This window comes from Hippopotamus amphibius, chromosome 2, assembly GCF_030028045.1.
Source record: "Hippopotamus amphibius kiboko isolate mHipAmp2 chromosome 2, mHipAmp2.hap2, whole genome shotgun sequence".
NCBI classification, from domain to species: Eukaryota; Metazoa; Chordata; class Mammalia; order Artiodactyla; family Hippopotamidae; genus Hippopotamus; species Hippopotamus amphibius.
The window spans coordinates 86,148,222-86,160,523 of NC_080187.1; the positions used below are offsets into that span (position 1 = coordinate 86,148,222).

Here is a 12,302-nt window from a genome sequence, read left to right on the forward strand (position 1 = left end):
TCAATCCTTCTCAAACTCTTGCAAAGAATGTAAAAGGAGAGAACACTTTCAAACTCATTTTATGAGGTGAGCATTAACCTGATCCCAAAGCCAGAAAAGGACACTCCAAGAAAAGAAAACTGTAGGCCAATACCTCTGATGAATATAGATGCAAAACCTCTGGACAAAATACTAGCAAACTGAATTCAACAACACATTAAAAGGATCAAACACCATGGTCAAGTGGGATTTATCCTTGGAATGCAAGAATGAGTCACCATATCAAATCAATAAATATGATATACTACATTAAAAGAATGAAGGATAAAAATATGATCATCTCAATAAATGCAGAAAAAGCATTAGACAGAACCTAACATCCTTTCATGACGCAACTTTCCACAAACTGTGTATAGAAGGAACATAATGGAACAAAACAAAGGCCATATAATACAAGCCCAAGCTAACCTCACACTCAAAGTGAAAGGCTGAAAGTTTTCCCTCTAAGATCAGGAACAAGAGAAAAGTGCTCACTCTCACCTCTCCTATTCAACACAGTACTGGAAGTCCTAGCTGAGCAATTAAGCAGTAAAAAGAAATGAAAGGCATCCAAATCAGAAAGAAAGAAAAAAAAATGTCTCTTTTTGCTCATGACATGATCTTTTATATAGAAAGTCCTAAGGACTCCATCAAAAAGCTGTCATAATTAATCAACAAATTCAGTAAAGTTTCAGGATACAAAATCAACAGACAAAAATTAATTAGTTGTGTGACTATACACTAAGAATAAAACACATAAAAAAAAATAAAAGAAAGCACTCCCACTTATAGTAGCACCCAACACAACAAAATTTTAGGAATAAGTTTAACCAAGGAAGTGAAAGATCTATACACTAAAAACTATAAGACACTGACAAAAGAAACTAAAGACACAAATAAATGGAATGATATCCTGTTGAAAGAGTGAATATTGCACTCTAAATGTATGCAGTTTATTGTCTGTTAACTGTATCTCAATAAAAGTTCTTAAAAAAAAAAGAGTGAATATTGTTAAAATGTCCATCCTACCCAAAGCCATCTATTCAATGCGACCTCTACCAAAGTTCCAATGGCATTTTTCACAGAAATAGAAAAAAAAATCCCCAAATTTGTATGAAACTACAAAAGACTGAGTAGCCAAAGCAATCTTGAGAAAGAACAAAGCTAGAGGCATCACATTTCCTGACTTCACTATATACAACCCATACAACTTAATAACAGAAACCCAACTAACCCAATTTAAAAATGGACAAAGGATCTCAACAGACATTTTTCCAAAGAAGACATACAAATGGCCAACAAGTTCATGAAAAGGTGCTCAACCTCACTAATCAGCAGAGAAATGCAAATCAAAATCACAAGAATGGAATGGCTATTATCAAATAGACAAGAGATAACAAATGCTGGCGAGGATGTGGGAAAAAAGGGAAACCACTGTGTACTGTTGGTGGGAATGTAAATTGGTACAATCACTATGGAAAACAGTATAGAGGTCCCTTAAAAAATGAAAAATAGAACTACCAGCAATCCCACTTCTGAGTACATATCCAAAGGAAATGAAACAGGATCTCAAAGAGACATATGCACTCCCATGGTCACTGCAGCATTATTTATAGTAGTCAAGACATGGAAACAATTTGAGTCCATCAATGGATTAATGGATAAGAAAAATGTGGGGGGTGTGTGTGTGTGTATGTGTGCTTGTGTGTGTATGTGTATGTATACACACAACGGAATATTACTCAGCCATAAAAAAGAAGGAAATCCTGCCATCTGTGACAACATAGATGGCCCCTGAAAGTATTATGCTAAGTGAAATAAGTAAGACAGAAAAAGACAAATACTGGATGATATCACTTATATATGGAATTTTAAAAAGCCAAACTCAGAAACAGAGAGTAGAAACGTGGTTGCCAGGGGCTGAGGAGTAGGGGAAAGGAGATGTTGGTCAAATGGTACAAACTTCCAGTTATAAGAAGAATAAGTTCCAGGGATCTAATGTACAGCTTAGTGACTATAGTTAACAATACTGTGTTGTATTCTTGGAATTTGCTATGAGAGTAGATTGTAAATGTCCTCACCATAACAATAACAATAAAATGGTAATTATGTGAGGTTAAGGATGTGTTAACTAATCTTACTGTAGTAAACATTTCATAATATATACATGTATCGAGTCATCATATTGTATAGCTTAATCTTATGCAATGTTATATGTCACATCGCAATAAAGGGAAAAAAAAGAATAGAAAAAAATCATAGTTAAGAGAGTGGATCAGTACCAAAGCATTAACAATTGTGCATATTAAAAATAAAATTATAATGCTCTATAAACGTTCTCACTAAAGAAGCAAGAAATTTATATGCCCAAATTATCATGCTAAGTCTTACCAAGCAAGTACATATTGATATTTAAATGATTTAAGCTTCTGGCTAAATGTTGTTCTTTGGCTGGTATTTATTTACCAGCTAACAAAAGCCATCGAGAAGATGGAATTGAGCATATGACTCTCACATACAAGCACATTAACAATCCTATATCAGGGCTCAATCAAACTGAGCAAATACTTCTAGAAATTTCCCTTGTGTGTTTTATTCAGTCATTAGGAGAATTCAAAGCCTCAGCTCTGCCACATATATCCAGCCCAGATGCTCAAAGCACTCGATTTTACTCCAGGGCAAAATTCCATATCCAAGACTAGATCTAGAACAGATGGCCACTCCACCTCTTCTATAATCTGGTTGTGCCCTATGCATAAATGAAAAGACTAAAGGGAACACAGATTCCACAACAGGGCCAGAACAAACATTATCACTATTAATACTACTAATAATATTTATTAAGTACTTTTGTGTACCTGATACCCTAATAAGCTCTGCACAGAAGGAGTCCCAGTGATGATAACGCTCCGTGCAGGACTATGCACGTTCTGTAACTATGCTTGTTAAGAAATGTGCAGAGCTCTTGCCTTCACAGAGGTTTCAATCTGAGCAGTGAGTACGTGTCCAGCACCATTTTTAAAGCAGATGTATAATCAATTCCCCAAGAATTCAGTGAGCCCTATTACATGCCAGTACTTTAGGTAAAATGAATGACAATATTCCCGACTTCAAATTGACTATAATCTACTTGAAACAAAAAGAAAAATACAAGAGGTTGCAGTTCTGTGCTAATTTATATGTTATACAGAATAATTATTCAGGAGATAAATGATAGCCGTACTACTACTACTAGTACTACCAGCTGACACTCAGATAACACTGGGCATACTGGGCAATGTTTGAGCTTTATCTATGTTAACTTATTTAAATCCTCACTTCAGGTATGTTCCCTCGTTCTATATAGATGGGGAAACTGACACACAGAGGATTAAGTCACTTGCCTGAGATAACAGAACCAGAAACTGGTAGAGTAGGGCTCTTTCCCCTTAACCACAGTGTTAAAGAAAGGATTCATGAAAGAGGAAGGCCCTGAGCTAAATCTGAAGGATTTAGAGCAAAGAGCAGATGGAAGGATATGTCAAGGAAGAAGGTGACCTTGAGAAAAGGCAAGACTGAACATAATCTGGGTGAAAGTTGGAGAGTAGCGGGAAAAAAAATTAGATTCTAATCAGAATAGGGTCAAATTATGGAAGGTCTTAAATTTTTAAAAAGGTGAACGCTGAGCTCTAACACAGTAGTGTTTCACACATCGCTGATATATCGCCACAGATGGCAGCTCCTGAGCACTTCTGCCCAGTCCTAGGGTGGGCCATATGTGTGAGGAAGACAAGAATGACAGTAATCTCATTCCTCAGACCCCAATATCCAGTCTTTGCCAATGTTTCTGGTTTGGGCATTAGTTTGCTTGTGGCCCTTTATGAGCAAAATGGATTAAGCAGTAGAAGTGGTACTCTTATCAACTGCATATTGGCCCTGAAACACAGTTAAGTAAAACAAATGTCAAATTACCATTAGAAGTTATGAGTGGTAAAAAGGTGCTATTAAATATCAAACTGATAAATATTTTGTTATATAGATTCAATCCATAAGATTAAATCCATATTGGGATTTAAAAAAAACTCAGTATTTTCAAAACAGTATTAATGCATAATATCACCTACTTGTTATATGCAGATTATTGGACCTCACCCCAACCAAGATTTTGATTCAATAATGCATTTTATTTAAATGCAATAGAATCTGTTGATTCTAATGCAGGCAACTGAAATACCAAACTGAAACAATGTGGAAACGTTCCCAAAGTGTACTAAAAATACTTTATCTATAACTGTTATCATTCTCTAGGATAGGACTTTTAATATGTTACTTAAATTAAAAAGTCATGAAACCATGGCAATCCTGAATTTATCTACCAGGACAGCTGTACTCTGTATCGTTGTTGGTGAAAAATATGAAGGATTAGTATGTTACTACTGAACAACTAGACATTAGATATTCACTATATCATTAAATACTATTCATATCCTTCGACATAAATATGAAGTTTGTTTTTTAAAACATAATTTTTGTCAAACTATGTAAAGAAGTACACCCATTACATTATCATAAAGGTCATGAAACTTCATCAAGTCTATAACAATCAGATATCTAATTATAAAATTCATTTTTCTATTTTAAAAAGTTCTGGTTATCAAGTCTTGTTTAAAAAGGACACATTCAAAGAATACTTCAGGAAAAACAATAATTAGCAATTGCGTAAATCTTATATTTCATATTTTATATATTGGCTAACAATGCAACAAATACAACTCTAAGCTGAGTATAAAACAAGAAAAACAAAGGTTTATGAAGCTAAAGTCATAATAAAAATGGCTCTACATCATGAGTAAAATAATGACAATATTCAGTAAGAGTGCTTATCGTAAGTTAAACAGTGAGACTATTCAACAGGCATTTGGAAGGAATGACATTTTAAATCTAGAAAAGGTAAATTATGATTAAATTAATAAATTTAAATTAATACTCTGCAATCATTTACAGTCATCTGAGGCAAGCATTATTGGTCTGACTTTATACCATTTGAAACCTTCATTGAAAGAGATAAAATGTTTTATTCCATTCATTTTGTAGATATTTTTAAAATGAGAAAACTCCAAAGGTATCTATGATTTCCGAAGAAACAGAGTGAGGGATTTGTTTTAAATGGGGTACTATTAATACTGGCATAAAATGTTGTAAGCACCTATTTTTAGAGGAATAAAAGAAAATGGTATTATACATAAAATCTACTTATTTGCCATATTATATTCAATCTATAAGCCCAGGAATGTTAGTTCTTATAAATAAGATCAATATCTAAGAGTATAACTGATTTGAGAACACTAACATATTAATATATATGTATAGTTTTATATATATATATATACACATACATATATATATGCAGCAAGTCTAGCTCAGTGGTTCAAATAATAGTAGGGTTATTTGAAAAAGAAGACAATAAGTGGTGATGTTATTTTATTCCATAGAAGGACATTTAAACTTTAATTTTATAAAGATTCCATCAATTAAAATCATTTATATATATAAGTAAATTTCTATTGTTATGATAGGACAGTTTTTAATAATGTATGCCATCCGAAGGAACAAGTAGCTGGAAGAACTCAATCTCACCAACGATTGGTTAAAAAACAAAGAAAAACAATGCAACTTCAGAAGAAAAAAAGGGGAAAGTAAAGAGTTACTTTCCCATGGTAGTCACAGTGTCTTAATTCTTATTCTTCAAGGCCAAAAGGGCTTTTATTAAAATTTCATTTTTCTAATAGAAATTCGATTTGGTTAGTTAGTGATCATTATTGCATGCTGACTCTTTGCAAGTCACTATGGTACATGCTGTGGAGGTAGAGATTAATAAAACATTGTTCTTGACTTTAAGGAACGCATCATAATTTATACAATGACAGCAGATCCCTCTGCTGACTACAATAGGAGGCAGAATGAAAGGCACTAAACAGGGCATACACAACTCACAGTGGGATTAAAAGGAGCAGAGCAACTACCAGGTTCCCAGCCCTCAGCGCCTTGTATCTCTCAAACCAGAACTACCCCTCCTGTGCTTTTCCAGAAGAGTTAAGGGAGGAATACTCGCTGACCATGTGGGGCAGAAGTACAGACCAGAAGTCTAAAAACTCCTTATAAAGACTTTCAAACCAAACACCCATTTTAGCCTAGTATTCTCCCCTCCCCCACCACCTCAGCTTTGGTGGTTCCTTGTGCAGCCAATGCCTGAGCCTTTCTGGGAATCTTCAGTGGTCAGATAATTTCTAGATGGTACACCCTTTGTAGACTTCAGTGTGTCTTCCTTCTGTCCTGCTAGATCATTTACCATTCCTCTATCCATTCCATGTCTGATAGGTCATGGGCCAGGGTGCAATGTCTCTAAACGTCAATGATTATGGAGCAAGTTTTTGGTTGTTCTTGCTCAGATGATTTTGAAAAGGAGAGTGGAAAGAAAACAACTCAATTCTTTTGTCTTAAAACCACAATTTCATAACTAAATTCACATTAAGAAAAAAATATTAATAATAGAGTGGACATTTTAAAACTCAAGCTATAAAAACAAATCTTTTATAGAGAAAATTTGAACAGTGTGGCAAGTAGGGTAGCGGAAGATGCTTTGTGGTTTAGGAAAGCAGAAAGGAAGCTCAAAGTATTCCCCAAATCATCTGAAGTAGGACACTGCTTCACTCTGCCTGAAGTAAAGTACAAGTTAGTAAAGCACAAAGAATTCAAACCTTCACAAATACGGTGAACTCTTCCACTTTCTCATTGGCTAGCAGCAATTTCTTCTGAGCACCTTCTAGGGCCTGCTCACTTTGCATTGCTAATCCTTTAAGATGCTTAGATGCTGCTGTTTCAATTTCTGCCATGGCAGATTCAGTCTCATTTATTTTTGATACGAGGAAAGTAAGCTTGAGATCCTGCAAAAGAACAGTAATCATAGAATAAAAAAGTATTTCTTAAACAGATTTGGATGTTAGAGACGTCAGATAAGGAAAGGGTTTCATTACTCTATATCTTGTATTTATTTTTATTTGAGTAAAATTGACGGTTGTTTTTGTTTACTTTCAGTGAATATCCTGAGCGTATATTATCATATATTTATCATCAAAATTAGTTTGTGCTTTTTAAAAATTATAAATCATTAAAGATATGGAAGCTATTTTAGACCAAAGGATTTCACATATCAAATGGAAGTTTTTAATTAGTTTATAAGTTTAGGTGGGTCTAAAAATTTATATCCACTTATATAAATACCAGTTCTTAACAATAGTTTTCATTTATTAGAAATTATCAAGACAAACAAAACAGTGCTGTTTCTCTAATACAGCACTACCTTTAATAGTAAACAAATTCTTAGTGTTTTATGTAGAGATATAAATGTTCTTTGCAGTTTTCTGAAACATTTAAGTAGCTCATAGCAGTTTTGGGGAGAAGAAAAGGGCAACCTTAAAAATGAAAAAAAACATTGTAACAGTCCACCGGTAAGCGAAAATGTCCTAAAACCATACCTTTTTTTCTAACTCCTCTTTAGTTCTCTGATACATCTGTTCATACTGGGACTTCTCTTTTACAGCGACACCAAGTCTTTGCTTTAGTGAATCAATTGATACCTTCTTGTTGGAACACTCTTCAGTTAATGTCTTCACCTACAATAAAAGCATAAAGGTAATTATTATTGGTAAAGGCAGTCTAGTTCTATACTGTATTTGTTTTCAACAGAAACCAAATGAATGCTTGAATAAGTCTAGTTTCATTTATTTTCTCATAAATGATATCAAATTCAAGTATAAGATTTGTGGAACTCATACTACTGTGAATGAGACTAACAATCCTTAAATCAATAGCAAAACTCCAAAACCGCGCAAAAAACCATGAATACTGGTATGTGTAGTCTTCTACCTAAAAATAGAAGATTAATTTTAACTACATTTCCTTTAATTATTAACTTAAACTTCATTAAGCAGGAGATGATTGGTTTTGATTCTTAAATAAGCCAAGTCATGGATAACTTTCATTTGTATTCTCACATATACGTATAACACGTAACTTTTTAGGATAAAATTAAATAAGTAATACAACATATTTATGATTCATTTCAAAGAACAGAAGAAAATAGTTTTTCTTTTTCAGTTCAATGCTATTAAAGATAAATGATTACTTACACAAACATTGTAAGACTATCTGAAATGATTACTGAAGTTAAGAAAATGAGCAAAATTTAGAGGACAGCACTGAAGAACCCTATATGAAGTAATCATGGTTCGTGTGGGTGTGTGGAGGAGAAAGAGAAAGAAAATCTGTATGCATGTGTCTTGCTCATGTAAAATTTTCTCTCTTAAATCCATCTGAGCATTACTTACATTTTTATCTCCAACTAGGAAAGTAAGGGAGACGCTCTCTCTGGAGTGGATGACATTTAGTGAATGCCAAACACAAGTTGCTTTATGATTTGTGTAAATATCAGCTTTTAAAAATTTTTAAACAAAAAAATATCTTTTAGTCAGCAAAGTGCTAATTTCTACTTTGGGGTCAGGTATTATACAACTATTTTAAATATGACTCTTTTCCTAAGTACACTGAATTAAATGTATATAAGGAAAAAGGACATTTTTAAAAAAATTGTGGTAAGTACACTTTTAAAGAACTGATAGTTATTGATGATCATATTTTTCATTTAAGATATACGCTTAATTCTATCACTACAAACAGTAGTTTTTTGTAAAAAGGAAAATGCTGAATAAAATGAAATTATGTACCCCAGAAATATTAAAGATTTTTAAAATTAAACTTGATTATCTTCTCATGGTATGTTTAAAAAATTTTAAAAAATGAATGGCTATCTTATGTGTGAGATTTTGGAGTCTTGATTTTAAAACAAATAATGTACTTTTAGAGCAAATGATGTAGTTATGTAACAATAGACATATTTTATGAATATCTGTTATATATTTTAAGACAATATTTGAGTTAAGAAAGTAAATACAAGAGGAAGTGTTTTTTTTTAGTGTCAGTGAACATAAAAAGTGATACCTTTTTTTCAAGATTTTCCAGCATTTCATTAATACTCTCATTACTTTCCAAATTTACTTTCTGTCGAAATTTCAAGTCCTCTATCAAATGTCTTTTCATGGTTATATCTCTCTCCATTCGAGACATCCTTGAAAGGTAAAAAAAAAGGCATGTTATCAAGAGTGACAGAAAATACTTTAACAGTGATGATATCTTACATATTATCCATGTTATACCTATTGTTAATTCTTAAATGCTATCTGATATTGATGAAATTGCAAATTAATAAAATAATTGCATGGGATAAAATATTGCTCTATTAATATTTTGAGTAAAATATTAAAATCTATAATCCAATTGTGACTTGGTAATTACAGTATTTTATATATATATATGCATTAAAACATTAAAAAAAGAACGGAAAAAGATTAATAAAATTTATGGAAACAAAATTATTATATTTATATTCCATTCTTGTATTCTAAGAAAAATACAAGTAATATTTAGAGATTATCAAAAAGCATAACTGATAAGAAACAATTCTAATTTTAATAAACAAATATAAAATTTGATAACGTAAAAACTCTAAAGTTAGGAATAATATATTTAATTTAATATCATATGAGATTGAACTGGCGTCAGTTTAGCTTAAGTTGATAATGCTAAATATAAAATGATAGATGCAGTAACAACTACTACTATTACTGCTATAAAAAGAACAATAGCTAACATTTATTGAGTATTCACTATGTGCCAGCCCCTGTTATAAGTGCTATACATGTACTAACTCATTTAATTCTAAGAACTTCATGAGTTAATACTATTAAATTGAGGCCCAGAGTTAGCAGGTAAAAAAGTCAGGATTCGAGGGATGTTTATCTAGAATCCTCACTGGTAAACAGTAAGCAAGACTAACTCAATCTATAAATAAGTTTCAAGATATCCTGGTTAAAAAAATTAACCAATCTTTCTGTCTAGTAGTTTTATTTATTAAGATCACTTTTAAGTGATCTTCACTTATAAAATGGTATACATGTATCTCAAATTACGATTAGAATTCTTTCTAAACAAGCTATCACTTCTAAGCTCTAGTATATCTATAAAAGATATAGAAAGGAAGTAATTTTGATTCTGTGAGATAGAACATTTTAAACTCCTTTTTAGTATAAATACACAAAGTATTACAATATTTCATAACCCTCCAGTTATTTTAAACACAAACAATACTTTCCTTTTTTTCCCACCTTTGCTTTATAAGCTTAGGCATTAAATCCAATATAAAGATCAGCCTGTACATGTATTTTTAGTCAAATAATTACTACACTCTAAAGTTTTCTGTTCATAGTCTTTAGACCATTAATTGATATTTATTCAGAATTAAATGCTTACTCTAAAAAGGAAAATCTAACTTTAAACATTCTAACTCTAATTAAAAATAGTAACTACCTTGCCATCAATCACACTATATATAATATTCTTTAAACTTTCATCTTACGTAGGCTTAAATGTGAACTAAGGAAGGAAAACAATTTTTACCACGTTGGTATTGTTTCTTGGGGTGCAATGTTTAGTAGAGTGAGCCGCCACTAGGTGGCACCAAATACAATGGATAAAAATATAAAGCACGTACTTTTCATGCATTTCCTTTATGTGTTCTTCCTTAGCTAGGAGTTCAAATTTCAGAGACTTCAAGTTTGATGACTGTTTAGTGAGCTCATTAGTTGCATTCTAGATTTAAAACACACATAAATTCAAATATACCTTTCAATCTTGTTCTAAAGCAGCATAAATATAAATGCCATGCTCATGAAGAGTAATAAAATTGCAAAAATTATGGTTATAATTAAATTGAACATTTAAACATTTAAAAATGCTTCATTTTGTATGTTCTAGAAATATCATGGCACACTAAAATTTTACATAACATGCTAAATCATAGAGGAACACACTCATATAATAATTGCAAAGAGTTCATACCCCAAATACATTTACAAGAAATACGGATTTTGGAATTGAGGACACAGGGTAGGGGGTGAAGGGGAAGCTGGGATGGAGTGAGAGAGTAGTATTGACATATATACACTACCAAGTGTAAAATGGATAGCTAGTGGGAAACTGCTGCATGGAACAGGGAGATCAACTTGATGATGGGCGATGGCTTGTAGGGATGGGATAGGGAGGGTGGCAGGGAGTCACGGGAGGGAGGGGACATGGGGATAGATGTGTAAATGCAGATGATTCATTTTGTTATACAGCAAAGACTGGCAGAGCAATGTAGAGCAATTATATTCCAATAAAGAGCTTTAAAAAAATAAATTCCAAGTAAATTACATATAAACTAAAGGAAACAACCTCCAGATTTCACCACCCAGAGATAACCTTCATCAATGTTTTCCATCAATGCTTTGTTGTATATTTTCTCTTTCTCCCCACCAATGTGTGTATATTTATGTGATGATGTTGTTTACAATGTTCCTTTAATAATATATCAATCAATATCACCAACTTTAAAAAAAATACAGATTTTGTAAAATGTAAATGTGTATGATAATTTTTTATGATTTAATAAGATCACTTAAAACTAATTATGGATTTACTAATAACCTGTAACAGACTAAATATAGTTACAAATGCTGTGCTGCACCTCCCATCAAGAGGTAGAATCCATCTCCCAACCCTTTGAATCTGGTCTGTGATTTGCTTTGACCAAAAATAGGTGGCAAAAATGACATTGTGCAAATATCAGATCCAGACCCTAAATCCTTCTAGCTTCCACCTTTGCTCCTCTTGGAATGCTGCTCTGGGATTACCTTCCAACAAACACAGAGGAAAGGTCATTTGGAAGAGTACTGACGTACCCCAGATGACAGCCAGCAGACTTTGAGTGAGGCTCTCTTGAAACTTCCAGCTCAGGTAAATCCTTGGTTTAGAAGGATACAGGCATATGAAGGGACCCTGCAGGTAGCAGCAAAAGAACTACCTAGTGAACCCAATGGATGATAAAAAGTAAATAAACTGTTGTTGCTTTAAGCTGCTACATGTTAGGATAATTTGTTAGACAGTAACAGATTAACTGATAGAGAACCTTATGAATACTGAATACTTCCTTATTTGAACTTATAAACAATACTAATTATTAAAGTATACATAATTATTGGTTTTTCAAAGCAGAACAGCTTTGTAGTATTTGCTGTCTGTACAGCCTAGGAGCCAGAGGTAGTAACTAGAGTGTTAGAAACTCCTTTCAATTTTGACTCAAGTTCTAAGAA

At 32.6% G+C, this 12,302-nt stretch overlaps 1 protein-coding gene across 3 annotated transcripts in view; it reads right to left on the reverse strand.

The window, feature by feature from the left end:
- The window catches only part of CNTLN (centlein), a 324,043-nt gene that overhangs the window by 38,463 nt on the left and 273,278 nt on the right, over positions 1-12,302 (reverse strand). For all 3 annotated transcript variants that reach the window (XM_057720972.1, XM_057720971.1, XM_057720970.1), the window contains 4 exons: positions 10,664-10,761; positions 9,055-9,181; positions 7,533-7,670; positions 6,756-6,941 (listed from right to left, as the gene is read on the reverse strand). In XM_057720972.1, coding sequence (XP_057576955.1) covers positions 6,756-6,941; positions 7,533-7,670; positions 9,055-9,181; positions 10,664-10,761 — 549 coding nt within the window. The remainder of the gene's footprint in view (positions 1-6,755; positions 6,942-7,532; positions 7,671-9,054; positions 9,182-10,663; positions 10,762-12,302) is intronic.